Genomic DNA, 19,512 nt, shown 5'->3' on the forward strand with positions numbered 1-19,512 from the left:
ATTTCTCCTTATGTCTGTCTGTCTGTCTGTCTCTGTGTCTTTCTATTTGGCAGAGTCATCTAGTACTTGCTCCTGCCACAGCCTACCAAGCTCTGCTACCCCAAGCGTGTGCCACCATGCCACTTAGCTTCCTTCATTTCAAGCCTACAAATGTTTTAGCTCTGAAGATACCACATTACCACATTACATTTTATTGTCATGCCCCCTTTTGCGCTTCTCTAGTCTAGTCTTTTGTTTGTTTGACATTGTCTGTTTTCTTTCCATTGGTGACCTTGAGGCTTTCGAGAGGGTTGAGTCTAGAGTTTGGTGTGCTCCTTGACTGCAGTCTGCCTGTGTTTCTCTCACAGTTAGAAGTTATACATGTCTGATGAAATGTCACAGAGGTCAAGTGCCATCTCGGCTGATCATACCAGTGATACAGGTTCCCACGATGCTTCATTCTGGCTGCTGTTATCCTTGATCACGTGACTGAGGCGGAATTGGTGGTGCTTCAGTAAAATTACCCCTCCCTTCTTTCCCGTACTGTTCTCATTAGGGGAAAGCCACCACGTGGAGCCAATGGAAATTTGTGTGTTATTTACCCCATTGTCTGATAGCTATTTTATTTTCTCTATTGGCTATTCAGAGCCCAACTTTCTTCCATTCCGTTGCCGCTCCAGCATCCCCCTAGGGCTTAGCCATCTTAATCCAGAGAGAGAGAGTGTGTGTGGCGGAGAATGTTTGCCTTTGAAAGCCTTGGCCTGGAAATGGCACACATCACTTCCACTTACATTCCATATGACATGCTCTCATCTGCCAAGCTAATTGCGAGGCAGGCTAGGACATATGGTCGAGCTGGGTGCCCAGGAAAAGGAGGAAATGGGTTTGAGCGAAATGCTAGCGGTATTGCCACTTCCACTCTGGAGTACAAAAGGCAGCAGACAAACTCCTCTGCTGCCGTTAGAGAATGTAGCCGCCCGCTTATTGAAAAAAGAGAAAAGAAAATAGAATAGCATACTTCTCAGTCTCAAAGTTGTTTAAACTGTGAAGAACTCAATACAATTTATTTCGATGACTTACTAAATCTCACTATTCCATTAAATGTACTCTCCATCCATAGCACACTCACTTGCATGCCAGCGTTTGAGAACCTACAGTCTATGTTCTATCCGTATCATCGGCTGAGTTGGCCTGCTGTGTTTTCTGATTGGAATGCCACTGTTCGTATTTGGTTTTGGTTTTGGTTTCTTTTTCTGTTTTGTTTTGATTTTGTTTTTTTCCTGATGAAAAGTCTACTCATAGGCTGTGGAGATGGCTTAGCCCCAGAGTTCAAGTAAAGAACACTAAGCTTGGTAGCCTGCACTCAAAACCTTAGCACTGGAGAGGGGGACACAGGAGGATTTCTGGAGCTCATCGCTGGCCAGCATAGATTAATTAGCACTTCCAGGCCTGTAAGAGTCTCTGTTTCAAGAAAAGATGAAGGCAGGTGGTGTCTGAGTAACAATACTTGAAGTTGTCCTTTGGCCTCCTCAGTACCCCCTGTCTGTCTGTCTGTCTGTCTATCTATCTATCTCTCTGTCTGTCTTTCTATCTACCTATCTATCTATCTGTCCGTTTTTCTATCTACCTACCTATCACCTATTCACCTATCATCTATATATTTATTTATTTATCATATATATGTCTATCTATCTATCATCTATCTATCTATCTATCTATCTATCTATCTATCTATCTATCTATCTATCATCTATTTACCTATCATCTATATAGCTATTTATCTAGCATATATCTGTCTGTCATCTACCTATCTATCTATCTATCTATCTTCTATCTATCATCTATTTACCTATTATCTATCTATCTATCTATCTATCTATCTATCATTCCACACATTCTATCTCTCTCACACACATATATAGGAACACATGTACACATGCATGTGCATGCATTCCTATACACATGAACACATAATACTCTAGGGAGAACAGCCTATTCATTCCTCAAGTGACAGCGGTGTATATGCCTATCATAGACAGAGTTAGTCCTTGCTTCAGGGATCATCATGGCACATTGCTTCCTTCATTTAGTATCCCCCCACCGACATTCCACAATGTATGTTTCATGCATTAGGCTAGGTGCTCCCTGAGAGACAGCGTAGGCAAACCCCACCCCCATCCCTTAGGTTTCTGAGCAGAGACTGACAAAGGAATGTTTATAAATATGCACAGGATGCTTCGTATGCTGAAATGTGTGCTTAAGTATTTAGGTTTTTTTGTTTTGTTTTGTTTTGTTTTTTGTCAAATATAGTAAGACAGCTCCTCCCTAACACAAGTCCCTCATTTATGCTGGCCGCTTTCTGGAGGGGCTACTTTCGGTTGGAATCTAGAAGGTATGGTAGGGATTGAGAGAACAGAACGGGGCACTGCTTTATAGGTGGTCCGCACAGCCTGCAATGGCCTGTGATAGGCATTGGGCATCCCCAGTAGATGTGCCGGTCTCCTGTGAAATCCCTATGGTGCAGGACATTTGTGTTTCTAGATCATCACGTAATTAAAGCTCAGATCCATGTCTAAGTCCTCACAGCTCTTGGCACAGGGAGATGGTGTAAAGGTCTGGTGCTCATTATTCTGAACAAGAGTTACCAACCTGAACTCCCAGAGTCCCAACAGGGGGAGAACGTCACCATGGCAAAAGCGGTGTTTAATTGCAGATGCACAAAGAGGAGCAGGAAGAAAACAAACAATAATTTGCAGGCTTTAATGAGAAAACCGCCATGCATCTCATTACCAAGAAGCCCAGACTTGGAAAAGTGACCTTAAGCTTATCAGAAAGACATGGATCGAGGGACTACTGTCCCTTTCCTTCTGTCGTTTTCTTTCTGTCTGTTCTCAGCCTGCCGTTTATGTGAACCTTCCCAAGTTCAGTCAGTATTTCACCAGAACAGGCCCAAGAGGCCTGGAGTCCGCTCTCAGAGTGCCGTCTTCACCCCTGTGGCTTCCTTGGTTTCCAAAGTTGAAACTTTACACGTTAATTAAGACTTGTAGGCTTATGGGGTTCTCTCGTTCATACTACCACATAGTTATCCATTTGACATCCTCTGGGGTCACAGTCTGATTAATTCTTTTCTTTATCCAGATAAGAAACTTGAGACCCAGACGATACATTGCTTGTTCGAGACCCCTGGAAAGCTGGGCTCTCAGATGGGTCTCATGCCCCCGTTCAGACCTAGAGTTGAGTTGGCCATAACAGAAGCCCTTTTCCAGCCGTGCAGCCTCATCACAAATGGGCGCAATCCTTTGTTATGTAGCTATGTTTTTCTCTAACATAGCTTTTGCATGTAGAGTTCAGTGGATCCATGGAGGATAAACGTTGAGGACAAATTCTGTCACTTTACTATGCCAAGAAGCAAATTATGGGAGGGACCCAAGGCCCACTTTAACTTCCAGCTTGTATTGATAAGGAAATTGAGATCTACAAATTAAAAGCATTTAATTTAACTCAAGAGGATAGATTGGTATTACCCAGAATGCCCGGGTTCAAATTCAGTTCTGTATTTACCCCTTGTTGCTCATTTCTGATTTTCTTTGTATCTCTTTTGTTCCTTAGGACACCTTGGCACCACACACATTACCCTGTGTTTTCAATTATGAGCATCAAGTCACATACTGGATTCCTGTTAGAACTAAACATCACTGAAGTGTTCAGTTTGTCTGGTATATTCACAGAAGGGGGGGGGAGTCAATCGTTAGCTACCATTGATTGAATAAACACAAAGTCTGGGGCTGATAGGCATCAGTTCGGTGGTTGTCCTTCCACAGACACTATCCTTTCAAAAACAATTATATGGTTTCTTTCATTTGCCTCAGTTTATACCAGCAGAGACAGCAATCTCCTTTTTCTCTTATGTATCGTGGTTATGTTTAACCTCCATCTGGACCTTCTATTCTGCCTTCAATTATTCAGTTCTCAGTTAAAAGACACACATGATCTTTAATTTTTAATAAACAGCACTAGAGCAGGACCATTATTTATCCTCTTTGCAGTATGTCTATTTTCCCTCCAAAATTCCCAACTATATGATTTGCCATGTTTCATCCAGGCTGTTCTTAACTCCAATTAGCCAACCCACGTGGTCATTATTTTAAGATCATTTCTCATTATTTTAAGATCGTGGCTTCTCTCCTCTCCTGTGACCCCAATGCTAGAAACACCAAACCCAGCCTAACTCAATTCTGTGCACCTATAGGTTGTAGGCTTCTTTATTCCCCAATCAGGAATAATTTGGGGGACAAGGTCACATAGCATCATGTGGATCTATGAGTGAACTCTTTTCCTCTGTTGGGTCAGTCAGGCCTTAGGGGCCAATATTTAGCATTACAATATAAGCAGCCTCAGACCAATGCACTATATGTATGTTTTATGAAATAATTAGAGCTGTAAATATCCTAAGGTAATTTCCATCCAGCACTAGAGATGTAAAGATGGTGAACCCATAGAAAGTAGCTCGTTGCTATAGGGACCACCACAATAGGAAAGCTGTAAATATTTACATTAGCTGATGTATAGAACTATGCAAGTGCTAGACAAAGGATTTTCATGGTTTAATTGTATAAAATCTTAAAAAACAAGGACCATTTATGTGTTTTTTAAAGGAAATGGTTATGATGCAGTTCCCGTTTGTTTGTTTTGTTTTGCTTTGTGTTGGCAAAGTGAGTTTGGCTGGCCTATCTGTGATAAAGGGTTAGTAACTGGACATCTCATCCCCTCACAGTTCTTCTTTCACTCGTAGATCTTTCTGGTTGAACTTGATCAGAATTTTTCAAAAACTAAGAGCTTCTGACAGGTGCCTGAGCATCCAGTAGAAATGAAAGTCTCCAAGGCCCCAATTATGACACCAGGCACCTTAGGATTATGATGCTATTTTTTCCTTTTCAGTGATGCTGGATATAACCATAAACCTGGGGGTGGCATTTTGCAGGAAGATACCATATGTGGAATAGGGATGGTAATTCACTTTTAACATGTCTACATTTCTAACTATAATTAGCTTTAATATTTACTTACATGTGAAGTGTTGTTTCAAAGTATCATGGATCTGCCTCTAGGAAGGAGAAAAGCACAGCTATTACACTAAAATGACCCCCTTCCAAAAGCTAATTTCAATATTTATGACACGGGCATTTATGCATTTAGTTACAGAATGTATTTAACAACTTACAAGTGTGCACTTTTATAAACAAAATAAAAAAAAGCAAATAATTATTTCATCTTGTCTTGCAGAACCCCAGCTGAAAGGGATTGTGACAAGGTTATTCAGCCAGCAGGGATATTTCCTGCAGATGCATCCAGATGGTACCATTGATGGGACCAAGGACGAAAACAGCGACTACAGTAAGAAACGCCAGCTACTTGCAATACACTGCAAATAGAATGCGTGACCCAACACTGACATACTGCTTCTTGGACTATTTGATGATTAGTGAGCTAGGCTTTCCCCCTTTATCCTTCTTGCAGCTTTACTCTTGTATACGCTACAGAAAAAATAAAATAAAAGCACTATATCAGGGAAGCTCTGCACTCAATGAGAAGGTATGAGCCTTGAAAGATGTCCAGTAGTCATTAGATGAGAATGCTTTCTCACTGAACTATCTCTTGTCGGGTTGATAAATGCTCATAGAAGTAATACAGATATTCCAAACTACAAGGTGGTATTTAAATCTTAGACCCAAGGGATTAACAAGTTATAATTCTCAGAGCCCTAGTTTTTGGTGGAAAACATTACTTCTACAGACAAACACTGAACACTACAGGCAAACACTGAACACATAGGCTACACACACACACACACACACACACACACACACACACACACACATATTAGAAAAACAGACTGGTAGATCGAATATGGACTTTAAAAACAGTTACAAATATTAAAGATTATTTTAAAATCTCCCCAGAAATAACTGTTAAGCAGTTGACAAGTTCATCAAAACACAAGAGATTGTGTTTGTATTTTTGGAAACATAACAAATGCTTCAGAGGTTAGAATACTAGCTCTCATAATTTCCAGCTTCTCCACAATCATACAGGTGCCTCAGGCTAAAACCCTAGATTTCCACAGTTGGGCAGGTTGCCATATTGTTTTGATAATTTTGTCTATGTTTATTACTTGGTATGTAGTCTTAGACATATAGTAAATGGACCTGGTGCATTAGTATAACTGAGCTTTAGAGAGAAAAGGCAGAAAGGTCAGGAGTTGATTGTTAATACTGGACCACGTGAGACTTTTCCTCAAAAGAGAAAGAAAATAATCAGAGACATGTGGTGTATGCCTATTAAATATCCATCCAATGGTTTGTGATTCAGACTGAGAATTTCTCACACTTCAATAGGTAATTTAGGAAATAAGATATTTTATAGTGCTGTAACTCTTAAATTAACAATAACATTTGAGGCAAGATTCAAAAATCCTTAAAGCACAGAGACGTTCCTGTCCACCCCTTTTGAATTTCCTTTGTTTACTTAATACCGTATGCTACAAAATATGAATTACAATAAAGAAAGAATCTCATTAGGAAGCATCTCATCCCACTTTTCTCTCCGTTCTTGGCAAAGGAGTTGATTACTTTATTGTGGTCTGCACTGTTAATTTGTACTTCTGTGAATGAATTTTCTAAGTGGTTTAAGTTTTCAATTCAGGCGAGAAGAATGAAGAGCCCATGCCCCCTGAATCTGACTGTCATCTATTGCATCTGTACTGCAATGCCTGACTGGGGCGCCATACTGACAACGGAGGCAGGGAAGTGCATAGCTGTGACACTTAGGTTAATTACGCGCTACTTCTAGACATCACCTTTTAGAAGAGGTGACTAGAGAGGACGATGGCGGCAGCATCTGATGCCAGCACCACCCAAAGAACATTCTTCTTTTTTTATTATTTATTTATTTATTTATTTATTTATTTATTTATTTATTTAGTATATGAGTACACTGTAGCTGTCTTCAGACACACCAGAAGAGGGCATCAGATCCCATTACAGATGGTTGTGAGCCACCATGTGGTTGCTGGGAGTTGAACTCAGGATCTCTGGAAGAGCAGTTGGTGCTCTTAACCACTGAGCCATCTCTCCAGCCCCCAAAGAACATTCTTAAAATGGAAAACAGAATCATTTATATCACCCACCCTGGGGGCATTTTGGAAAAAAGGTGACCTTAAAATACTGTCTTCTGCATGGGCCATGGCCATGGCCGTGGTAAACTCAGCGTATGTGACCACAGAGAGGCACACGAGAGTAACAGGGAAGTAGGAGGGCGACTAGTTGGGAAGAAAAAGGGGATTAGAAGGATTGGGCTGGAGAGAAGAGAAAACAGTAGAGGGATAACTCATTGTATACAAGTAAGAAAGTGTCAAAAATTAAAATCACTTAAATGAAAAATTTACAAGTGGATGAAAAAAGACTCAATTTCTAGGCAAGCCAAATGGCCACTCCATGATCTACAGGATGCGGCATGAAGGCAGACAGTTGTGTAACACTTACCACCCAGAGGAGAGAGGGTAGAAAAGAGAGTGGGATCCAAGCATGCAGTCATGCAGATCCTCCTTCAATGTTGCTAGAAAAATAATTGATCTACTCTGAGGCTAGGTATATTATATGCCGGAATTCATGTCTGTCTGTCTATCTGCCTGCCTATCATCTATCTACCTACCTGCCTGCCTGCCTGTCTGCCTGCCTGCCTGCCTATCTATCTATCTATCTATCTATCTATCTATCTATCTATCTATCTATCTATCTATCTATCTATCTATCTATCCACACACATACATGTACACACACATAATTCAGGTTTACAATAAAAACATGTATCACCAAAATGCCTGATACATTTGCACTGCACACATTGAGGATAACTGATTATGTGTTCTATCAAATGCTTATAGAAATGGTTTAAACTCACAAATCCACACCATTGTTTTTAAGTTAAGATGACCTATGGTACATACGTTTCAATAGATTAACATAGTTCCTAGGGACTAGACCCCTAACCAAGGAGTGTACAGTGAGGGATCCATGGCTCCAGATACATTTGTAGCAGAGAATGGCCTTGTCTGATATCAACTAGAGGGGAGGCCCTTGGTCCTGTGGAAGTTTGGTGCCCCAGTGTAGGGTGATGCTGGAGTGGTGGGGCAGGACAGGGTGGGTGGGGGAACACCCTTATAAAGGAAAAGGGGAGGGAGGAGAAGGCAGATGTGGGATGGGGGGAATTGTTAAGATGTAATGTTGAAGGGAGATATCATTTGAGATGGAAACGAATGGGATGACTAATAACAAAAGGCACAGAAAACGAGACAATTTAGGCGGGCAAAATCTAAAGATTACTATAAATTTATTTGGATATCAGTATAAAAGTCAATTTAAAAATTCAATATACTTCAACCGTTTATTCAAGAATAAATTCCACTTTCCTTGATTATCGGGCACAATAATGTCTCCCAATTTGACCTTGCTTATTTAGAACGGTCTACTGTAGCCATACATTGGGTTTTGTATGAGCAAGCTAATTTGGTGTATAGCAAGCCGAAACAAAAGAAGTAGCAAGTGATAAATAGATAGACAGACAGACATATAGGTAGCAAAATGTCAGGAAAGCACCAAGCAGAAATCAACCAGGAAGGCTCCACAGAGGTAACCAATTAAGGTTCTAGGGAGGGTAAGTTTCTGACAGAGCAGAGGGTCCCTGTAGGTGGGGCTTCCAAATGAAAGGGGAAAAAAAAACATTGAGTGGAATATAGTTTGGACAATGGAGATACAGGAGTGGTAGGGGAGGAATATTGGAGTTTGAAATATCATACTATATGGGTTTAGGCATATATAGTGTGCCTGTATGAAATTTTCAGTAGTAAAACTAAAAATAAAAACTAAAAAGGACAGGGAGTAACAAATAGCAACATGTAGGCATAGCACCATCAAATCAGGAGTCACAACGTCCCACAGGAACCGGGATGTCAAGACAGTCAGCTCAGCTTGTTGATTTTTCATTCCATGGATGAATTGTCCAAGACTGAACTCCAGTTTCCCTTAGCCGCTGCAGGACGTTTTTACATCATGGGATTAAACCATTTCACCATCTAGTGGAGATGGTTCACCTTCTAGCTGTTCTCAAGGACAGGCTGCTCCCACTCTTTAACTGTCTTGTTTGTCCTCTTCCCCCTCACCGGGGTGAGAGGGTGCAGCCCATTCCTCCATCCAGAACAACACGTGAAAGCTTACTGACATACTGTAGCTTCTTGGTCTGTTTGACTGTATTCTTAAACCACTTTTCATGTTGTTTGACATGCCTTAAGCTTTTAAAAAGTGAGAGCATTGTCATTTACATTCTGTTATCAATCTTATTATGGTTATGAGGCTTTTACAGGTATTATATTTTACCTAAGTCACGTGTGTATTAAAGGTGCTCCATGATGCTAAGATGTGGATCTTGCCTTAAACACATGAGTCTGTGGGGGATATTTCTGATGCAAACTAGTATCCATTTTATTCCTAATCTTAAGTTCCATGGTTATGTACCAGATATGTTGTTATTTAATTATTTTTGTCTCATATACCAAAGCATACTCCTTTATTTATTTACAGTGGTCTGTTAGGCATAGTAGACATTCACTGGGACCTGGGTAGATGGATGGATTGGTGGATGAATGTGTGGGCAGTTGGGTGGGTGGATGAATGGATGTGTGGGTGCGTGGGTAGGTGGATGGATGGCTGGCTGGAAGGATAGATGGATGGATGGACAGACAGACAGATGGACGGACGGACGGAAGGAAGGATGGATGGATGGATGGATGGATGGATGGATGGATGGGTGGGTGGAGAGTTGATGGTCTCTTTGTAAACAGTTTTTTCCAGTGGTCGGCTCAATACTTCTTCCACCAAGGTTTACCTTGTATGTCTTTAAAATTTTATTCTATTGTTTCACATGTATGAGTTCTTTGCCTACATGTATGTCTGTGTCCCCAGAAGCCAGAAGAAGATGGTGAATCCCTGGGCCTGGCGTTACAGATAGCTGGGTCCTGCAGATAGAATACATGTCTCCTGGAAGAGGAGCCAGTTTTTTTTTTTTTTTTACCACTGAGTTCCACCTTTGTTTTTCAAAATAATTTTAGACTTTAGAAAAATTAGTGTAGCAAGCACCTATGGACTCATTGAGCTTTCTCTAATAGCAAAGTTTCATATAACAGCAGAGCAATTATCAAAACCAGAAAAATAGGCACCCTTATAGTACTCTTAATGAGTTATACTGTTTATATAGATTTCACCTTTTCAACTAATGCACTTTCTCCTGACCTCCTTCCATATATTTTAATAAAATGAAATGTCAAATGAAATAATAATTTTATATCTTTTTCATAAGTGGAGCTTAAGGCTAAATAGTACCTAAGAGATATTTAAATTGCACTCATAGTTATTAATAAAAAAAGATAAGCCCTTAAGTTGTTAACATGCCTTTTCTTTCTTCACTCTGTGTGGGTGGGGAGTAAAGCCAGTTGATTATTTGAAAAAAATCTTGTTACTATTAGCATCTGCCAGAAATGTTTTGTTTGGTTCACAGAAATCATTAGGTCCAAACCCACTTTACCAATGCATCTTCAGAGAACTGATGGGCACCTGCTCTTTTGTTCATGAAGAAAAGACTAATTATATATAATTGAGTACAAAGCAAATGCTTCTTTTTTCTGCAGTAGCAGATAAGAATCGCTACAAATGTAATGATAACAAAAATGCAGGGCTGTGTTAGAACACTGCTACAAAAAAAAATAGAAAAAGAGACAATTGCAGCTTGGAGGGTATTAATAGGAATATTTTACATAGAATTTAAAAGCCTATTATTCTGTTCTGTTCATCATAGTAGATGAATTTGAAGAGGTTAAAATGCTGGAAAGAAAATAATGATGATATTGTAACCAGATGCATTGTTCTCGTTTTTGCTGAAAAACACACGAAGAGCCATCAGAGTGTGGAGTGGGCAGCATGCTAAGTTGATGTCATTATAAGCCTGCGGAGCAGGGCCCATGCTGTACCCGCCTGTAGAGAGAGGAGAGGGTGATGGAAAGCCCTTTGGTGTGGCAGGGAGAAGCAAGAGCTCAAAATAGTCTTGGAGCAAGGCTTCTGGGATCTCCTTCAGCCCTTTCTTTCCAGCATGACTGTGGGAAGGAAATACCAGTGTGGAGGCAAAATTATAAAGACAGAGGAGCATTTGCAGGTGAGGAACTTCCAAAATGTGCCAGGAACAGCCGGGCTAGCCCTGTATCTAGCCCATGCAGCCTCGCTGCATGGTTGCAGGTGGGATGTAAACCATTCCACAGGTACAATCATGCAAAGGCCCTGGGTAGGTCATTGAAGATAAAACCAAACTCACTTAGGACTCATGGCTGACCACGGAAAAAGCAAGGTTGTGGTAGAAATGAGAGAATTGCCACTTTTCAGTTCTTTTTTTAAAAATTAAAAAAAATTTTATTAGATATATTATTTTTTTACTTACATTTCAAATGTTATTCCCTTTCCCGTTTCCTGTCCATAAGCCCGCATCCCCTCCCCTCCCCCTCTGGTGAGTCACTGCTGTTTTTATCAAGCAAAGCCTTCTAGGTAGGACTTGTTAAGATAACAGTAGAGTCACTCTCGCTCCCCCCTCCCCCACTTCAGAGCATCCAGGTTGGGAGAAATCCAGTTCTCCGAGCCCTTCCCAAATCACTTACCACAAACAAACTCCAGTCTGTTCTTTCTTCCGTCTTCTTGGTCAGACTCTGAAGTTCTGTCATGGTGCTTGCTCTAGAGACATTAAACCCCACATGAATGTGTTTCTGGTATTCCTTGAAGAGAAGGCATTGGCACCATTCAAGAGATGTTCTTTGTGGCCTATCTTCCTCTGACTGGCCACGATATTGGTATTTTATTTTGCTATGTTCTCTCCGGCTTTTCCTCACTTGCTTTTCTGTTCACTCACTACCTTATCATCTTTTAAAATTCAGAACGTGTATTTGACAAATATTTTTTTTCATATTACTACAAATGTCATTGGAATGGTTCAGACACCTGATTTGTAGGCTAAAGAAGTGGCTCACCCTGGCAGGTGGTGGTGGCACATGCTTTTAAGCCCAGCATTTGGGAGGCAAGGGCAGGTAAATTTCTGTGAGTTCAAAACCAGCCTGGTCTACAGAGCTAGTTCTAGGATGGTCAGAGCTACCTGGAGAAATCCTGTCTCAAACAAAACGAAACAGAATTGTCTCAGTGGGTAAAACACTAGCTTTGAAAGCCTGAGGATCTGTTTTCATCCTCAGAACCTGTGTACAAATGGGAAGTAACAGCATCTGCACACAACTGTGATGCTGGCCTGCCTTACATAACTAACTGCGGCTACATAGTGAGGCCTCGACCAAAAATGTGTGTCTATGAATTGTGACCACTTTTTAAATATACGAACATTAATTTCTGTCATGAGTTAAGTTGAATACTTCCTTACGTGTCATATAACCCTTGTGTTACATCTCTTTATGCTATTCTATAGAACAGACATTTATCATTCATATTTATATGAATTAAATCTACATAGTATCATCTTTGTTATTTGTGTTGTGCAGTGTTTTTGCTCATTTTGTTGTCTTTGGACATTTTTGTCTTTCCTATTCTACTTTAAACATGGTTGTATTCTCTTTCTTTTCTATTTTTTAACCTACTCATTCCTGCTAAGTTTAGCAACAAAGGCCTATACTAGGATGGATGAAGCAGAGGAATCACAATTCTAAGGCTCGTCTGAGCTACTATGTTTAAGCTCAACCTGGGCAATTCGGTGAAACCCTGTTTATGAACATAAAATCAAAGAGAGCTGAAGGAGGGGTTGATCTTAGAGCTTAACATGATGGAGGCCCTGGGTTCAGTCCTTAGAAACACACACACACATGCATACATACACATGCATACAAACTCATACATACATGCACCCATACATAGATGCATACATACTCACCTACATGCATACAAAGACACACATGTGCACACACGTTCACACAAACATGCATATACACATGCATAAAACTCATATACACATGCATACAAACAGATGCATACACACACACACACACACACACACACACACAGGCATACACACTCACATTCATGCACATGACCCCTATTCATTACTAGACTGAAAAATCAGTTCTTTTGTTTGTTTTAATAATGCATATTTCAGGGTTTTTTCCTTTTTACAGCTAACACATAATTCACTTGCATTCCTTAATTCTGCTTTTAATATTTCATATTCCTGTCAGTCATAAATAAAATTATAGTTTTTAGGTCTTAGAAAATTTTAACTTCATTGGGATCATCTTAGTGTAAAGAAACATGTCTCAGAACGGCCTATATCTGATATTTTAGAAATCTAATTGTAAATGTAAAATGTTAGTCATGGTTATGTTTTCTATACAATACCAAGCATATGATGTTTTGATACTGCTAGTCACAAGCGTGTAGACATAGCCAAAGCCAGCAGGAGCTCATCCTGCTCAACTATGAACAGAAACATGAACCAAATGGTTGCTCCCGGGAAAACTGTCAAGGGAATCTTATGGATCTCATTACAGATGCCTCCAAAGCCATAAAGACATTCACTCTCCCTAATGATGGGCCTTTTGGCCCAGACCTTCCTCAGTCACCTGCTGGAGCGCATTTGCCACAGCTCTTGACAGAGAGAAGCTATGCCACGTCTAACTTTGTTTTCAAAAGCCATCTGTATTTGAGGACGAGGTCTTTATTCTTTGTGAAATTGTACCTGTAGGTTAAGTCGAAAGAGAAATAAGTGGGTGCATTATCCTCGCAGGTATTCCCAAGCAAGCTTTCATCCTGCTAAGTGCCGCTGAGGAACATGCAAGGCTGTCGCTCTTCCGTGGCTGTTTCTTCTTTGTAGCACAATCAGCTGTGACCCTTAGCTCGCAAATTCACATATGTCATTGGATTTTTTTTTTTGTTTTTAGAAAGGAAAAAAAAAATCTTTGCAATCTGATTTGGAGATTAAGAGGCTAGTTCTGGTGTTTGTAAAAATATATATTTTTGTTGTTAATGACATTGCCTCAATATAATATTTGTGGAAAGCTAGAGCAAGACCCATATATTCCTTTGAATTGTTTAGGCCCTCATGTATATCCTTACATATTCTCCTGGCTCCTTTAACCTGGATCTGTCACTTTATTCTTGATAGAATATTTTTTTTTCTTTGGATGGGAAAACTCTTGCCCCAAGGAAACTATTTGTTTAGAAAAGCAAAACATGAACCAGTGGAATGGTGCTCTTGTTTGTAAGTGTATTATTAATAGGTGGATACGTTGGTTTAGAATCTTTTAAAAACTATTTAACCAATTGGATCTCTAAAAACTGGTGAGGACTGAGTTGTTTTTAGTCTTTTCCTAGCTCCATGAGGTAACTGCTATTTGGCCTTGGGTTAGTCATGTAAACTCTCTCTCATTTACAAGAGCTCACTTGTACCAGATGAGAGGGGTAAATAATCTCATAAAGTCTTGATGCTCTTTTCTTTCCTTTTGGTGCAGAAATAAATGTTTGCTAAGTATTTTTTTTTTATCACTTCCCTCCCTTTTCTCTGAGAAGTAGACTGTAAGTAGACAGAAAGTCATCAGTTTGCAAATCATCGCATTGTCCTGTCAAGATGTGTGTAAAGACCCCTGCATGACATGGGGCTGTAATCTGCACCCAGGATCTGAGGCTTAATATGACCGTGTGCACTGGGGCCAGTTATTTAACTTTTTCTATGTATTTAATTCTTCTGCTCATGAAATGAGAATATACTAGCACTTAGATCTCCGGAATTTTACATCAATTCAATGACATATGGAAAGTGTTTTATACAATACCTAGAACACAGTGGTTCTTTTTTAAAAAAAAAATTATTGGTTATTTTATTTATTTACATTTCAAACGTTATCCTCCTTCCCATATTTCCTTCCAGAAGTCCCCTATCCCCTCCTCCTTCCCGCTGCCTCTGTGAGGGTGCTCCCCCACTTGCCTACCCACTCCAGCCTCAGCTGCCTAGCATTCCTCTATTCCTGGTCACAGAGCATTCACAGGACCAAGGGACTCCTTTCCCAGTAAGGCCAGATAAGGCCATCCTCTTCTACATATCCAGCTGGAACCATGAGTAGCCCCTGTATACTGTTTGGTTGGTGGTTTAGTCCCTGGGAGTTTTGGGATATTGTTGTTCTTCCTATTAGGTTGCAAATTCCTTCCTGTGACTTCTGTCACCACATTGACCACCAGGGTTAATTCGGCTGATCTGACTGGCTAGGCGGGTATCCCCTTCCTCATCCACTGCTCCATGTGCGTCTCTCCCTAAGCTGACTGGTCAAGGATATATGAGTAACACCCCTGCTAGAAACTCCAAACTATCTCCCAAGAACACAGTGGTTCTTAATAAGTCAATCTGTTATCTTGTCATTAGGGCTAGAGAGCCTCTTTTGTTTGCTTGTTTTGGGGGGTGATTGTAAGCAGCTTATAGATAGTGGCTATTTAGCCCAATTAGAATTCTTCATAGTGGCTGCTGTTATATGAAACAGTTTGAAGTGTCTACACAGGAGAGTATGGAATAATACTCTGATAATTCAGAAAATGTGGATCATCATTGTCATGTGGGAACTTTGTAGAAATGCATATCTTCCAGCTCAATTCTAGACAGATGTGTAATCAAACATAATTTTGAGAAATAACAGAGGACTTAGTAGTGTAAGAAAACCTATATACTACATAGTTTTATGCTTTTGAGTTTTCATACACTAATTCTGTTTTCTGGGAAAATCATTCATCTCATTTACCTAGTAGGATGTTTAGTAACATCCACTTGAAAGGATCTAGAATTACCCAGGAGATGGGCCTCTGGCCATGCACTTGGGGATTATCTTGATTATGTTAATTGAGGTAAGATGACCCATCCACTGTGGGTGGCGCCATTCCCCTGGCTGAGCTCTTAGACTGTAAATGGAAGAAGGAAACTGGGCAGCAGCTTGCGTTCGGCCCTCACCACTTCCTGATTATGCATGTGATATGACCAGCTTCTGGAAGCTCTGGCTGCTTTGAGTTCCCTGTCATGATGGACCCTTAAGTTGGGCATCCGAGAAAGCTGTTTCTTCCTTAAATTGCTTTTGTCAAGGTGTTTCGTCAGAGCAACATTTAAGTAACGAAAGCCCCTGATGACTCACCCTAATCACTGCAGAATGTCTCAGCCCTTGCACTCTAGCTGTGGTAGGCTGCCTCCACGCATGCTCAGCAGCTGCCCCCCGGTCAGAAACGCCTTACTTCACTCTGCTGCTGGCGAGAACCCTGTGCATCCATTTGTAGCTGTACAGATCTCATTATGTTCAAGGGCTAGCTGGATCTGCGTTCTCATGTTCGAGTACCACTTCCTTATTTGTTCTTCTAGCAAGCAGCTAAAGGTGTTCCAAGCTCCCAGACCTCAGGGGCACCTGTGCTTGTTTTCATTGACTTACTTCAAGTGGAAACAGTTCAACAGAGCGGATTTCAGCCAAGGACACATCTACTTTTCCTTATCCCCTCTCCTCTCGCTTGAGTCCTGAAGACCTGCAAGTCCAGGATAGCTGTGGCCTTCCTTCAGTGGTTTTTTTTTCTTTTTTAAATAACCGAGCTCAAACCATAAAGAACTGCTTACACCTGTTCTGCACCACCCATTGAAAGACAGGGCAGCTTGAACCGGGGGTCAGATCACTTGGCTTTTCCTCTGCTGAATCGTTAACCTTCCCTCCTCTGTAAAACGATGTGTTTGTGAAAGACATGCTTGAAAATGGAAACTTTTAAAGTCTGTAAGTTGACAATGACTATTCTTAACCTTTGAAAGACTGTAAAAACAAAAGAGGCAGAGGTGTAAGACACAGCAGCGCAGTAGGTTTTGTACTGAGTTTAAGAACGGCGATGACGTTCCCTTCTACCTTAAACCGGTACACGGAGCTAAAGCAGGTAGCTCTTGTCCTTGACTTTCCCAGTTCTTCCCTAGCTAATCTTCTTATCAAAGCTTTCCTGCCTTATCCATCTTCCACGGTCAGCGACCTAGTCAAGGCAAAATACGAGACAAACTCATTGTTCCGTTCAACTATTTTCCCCCACAGCACTAAGGAGAAAGCATAAGTTTGACTGGTAAGATTTAATAGGACTCCTGCCTTAGGACTTCTTCCCACTTGTCTCTGTCTTCTTAAAGTTGACCTCACTGTTCCTCCAACACACCAGCTCTGTTCTATATCAGGGCACTAGAACCAGCAATGCTCTGTGTGCTCAATATCTTTCTTTCTAATCTTTGTGTGTTTCACTCTATTTATTTTATTTCTCGAGTTAAATTTCAATCTAGATAAACTTCAATCACTTCAATCTCTGTGATTAGCAGTCCCTTTTGGATATTCGATACACACACACACACACACACACACACACACACACACATATGCACATATATATATGCATTCTTTAGTACTATTTATTTAATAAACTAATTTTACTGTCTTGTGGAACTAGACATATAGACCAAACATTTTTCTCAGTCCATACAATGAGTGGAAATTTGATATCAATGCCACCCTGACCTAGTTCCTTTCAGTGTATGGCATCACCAAAGGTAAGGCTGTTGGTCTTTTGTTTTTGCATTTGCACCTTTGAGGGTTTCTTTAAGTAACACCTCCTTTCCCTTCCAGATAACCTGTATATCTTATTTACACAGTTGTGTATGTATTTATTTATGTGAAACCTGCTGACTGCTCTCAGGGTATTAGCTGGTTCCTCTCTCTGTACCTTGGCAATTACTGTGGATCTGCCCTGTGCTTAGTTCATGGCAGTGGAGTTTATTGTTACTGATTAGTTAAATTACTTAGTCATAGTCAGGAGATAGGGACAAATCGTAAGTGCATACTCATGCGGACTTGTGATTTCAGGGCAGATTACCATGAAATTTAAAGGACATATTATATATTTTCAATGAGGGGGGGTCGGAACAATAAAATGGCTATGTGCCAAACATGATTTAATTGATATTTTTACATTTGTTTACATGAATATGGATGTGCTAGGAAGCACATGTAGAGGAGCAAGGACCTCTCTTTAATTGGCAGTTCTCTCTCTCTACCACGAGGGTTCCAGGGATTGACTTCAGCAAGTGCCTCTTCCCACTATGGCATCCCTCTAACCCCCAAGAGCCTATTTTTTTTAGGGTATAGATTTGGGATCTGTCTATCATAGTAGTTAATGTTTACTGAGCATTTTCTAGGTGTTTAGTACATGTTTGAAAATTTTTACAAATTTTGCAGATGTATACCTCAGACAAACATGTACAGACAAGAGCTGTAACTCTTCCTATTTTGAATATGAGTGCATCAAGGCATGGGAAAGTTAAATAGTTATCCTATGGCTATTAGATATTAAATAATAGGCTTATGGCTGAGACTCAGTGAGCTCTACTCTCAAGTCCTTGATCCAGTGGACACTGTAGCCCCAGGGTCTCCTTCCTGGTGAATATTGCCCAGAAGCATGGGCCAATGGTTTCCTGTGGGATTGGGGAGCATGAATGTCTCGTATACAGTTGTATCACCAAGGAGCCCACCTCAAAGGGATAGTACTGCATGAAAGCTGTTTCCAAGAGGACCCTTGATCACTCTGTAGGCATCTCCACTAAAGAGTATTCTCTCCCCAGTGTCAGCAATCGTTTACTCATTACATAACTTTGTGGCACAAACTTGTAGATAGGTGGCTTTCTGAGCTTCTCAGGTCTTATAAGTACTTTCTCTAGAAGCGAATGGTTTAGTTTGGAGAAAATGGATAAAAACAGTGGAATTTGAAACTTTGCTGCCATCCCATCTGGGACACTTCCCTTAGATGTCAGAGTTATCACTTCATGGTCCTGGAGGATTAATAATTTGGGCAGGGAAATACCAATGTTTTCAGTGCAGAATAACATAGCTCTGTCCTTTTATAAATAGTCTAAGAGGTCAGAGTCCAGGGTCAGTCCATGTATAGTCTTTTAGGTAGTGGCTTAGTCCCTGGAAGCTCTGGTGGCTTGGCATTGTTGTACATATAGGGTCTCGAGACCCTTCAAGCTCTTCCAGTTCTTTCTCTGATTCCTTCAACGGGGGTCCTATTCTCAGTTCAGAGGTTTGCTGCTGACATTCGCCTCTGTATTTGCTGTATTCTGGCTGTGTCTCTCAGGAGCGATCTACACTTCTGCACTTCTTTGCTTCATCCATCTTGTCTAATTGGGTGGCTGTATATATATGGGCCACATGTGGGGCAGGCTCTGAATGGATGTTCCTTCAGTCTCTGTTTTAATCTTTGCCTCTCTCTTCCCTGCCAAGGGTATTCTTGTTCCCCTTTTAAAGAAGGAGTGAAGCATTCACATTTTGATCATCCGTCTTGAGTTTCATTTGTTCTAGGCATCTAGGGTAATTCAGGCATTTGGGCTAATAGCCACTTATCAATGAGTGCATAC

General features: G+C 40.7%; 1 protein-coding gene across 3 annotated transcripts in view; it reads left to right on the forward strand.

The window, feature by feature from the left end:
- LOC116898735 (fibroblast growth factor 12-like) overlaps positions 1-19,512 on the forward strand; it is a 74,877-nt gene that overhangs the window by 42,700 nt on the left and 12,665 nt on the right. For 2 of the 3 annotated variants that reach the window (XM_032900043.1, XM_032900044.1), the window contains exon 2: positions 5,263-5,373. In XM_032900043.1, coding sequence (XP_032755934.1) covers positions 5,263-5,373 — 111 coding nt within the window. Of the gene's footprint in view, positions 1-5,262; positions 5,813-19,512 lie in introns of those variants that run through there. The other variant, XM_032900045.1, reaches the window with a different exon arrangement.

The sequence above is a fragment of the Rattus rattus genome, chromosome 4, assembly GCF_011064425.1.
Source record: "Rattus rattus isolate New Zealand chromosome 4, Rrattus_CSIRO_v1, whole genome shotgun sequence".
NCBI classification, from domain to species: Eukaryota; Metazoa; Chordata; class Mammalia; order Rodentia; family Muridae; genus Rattus; species Rattus rattus.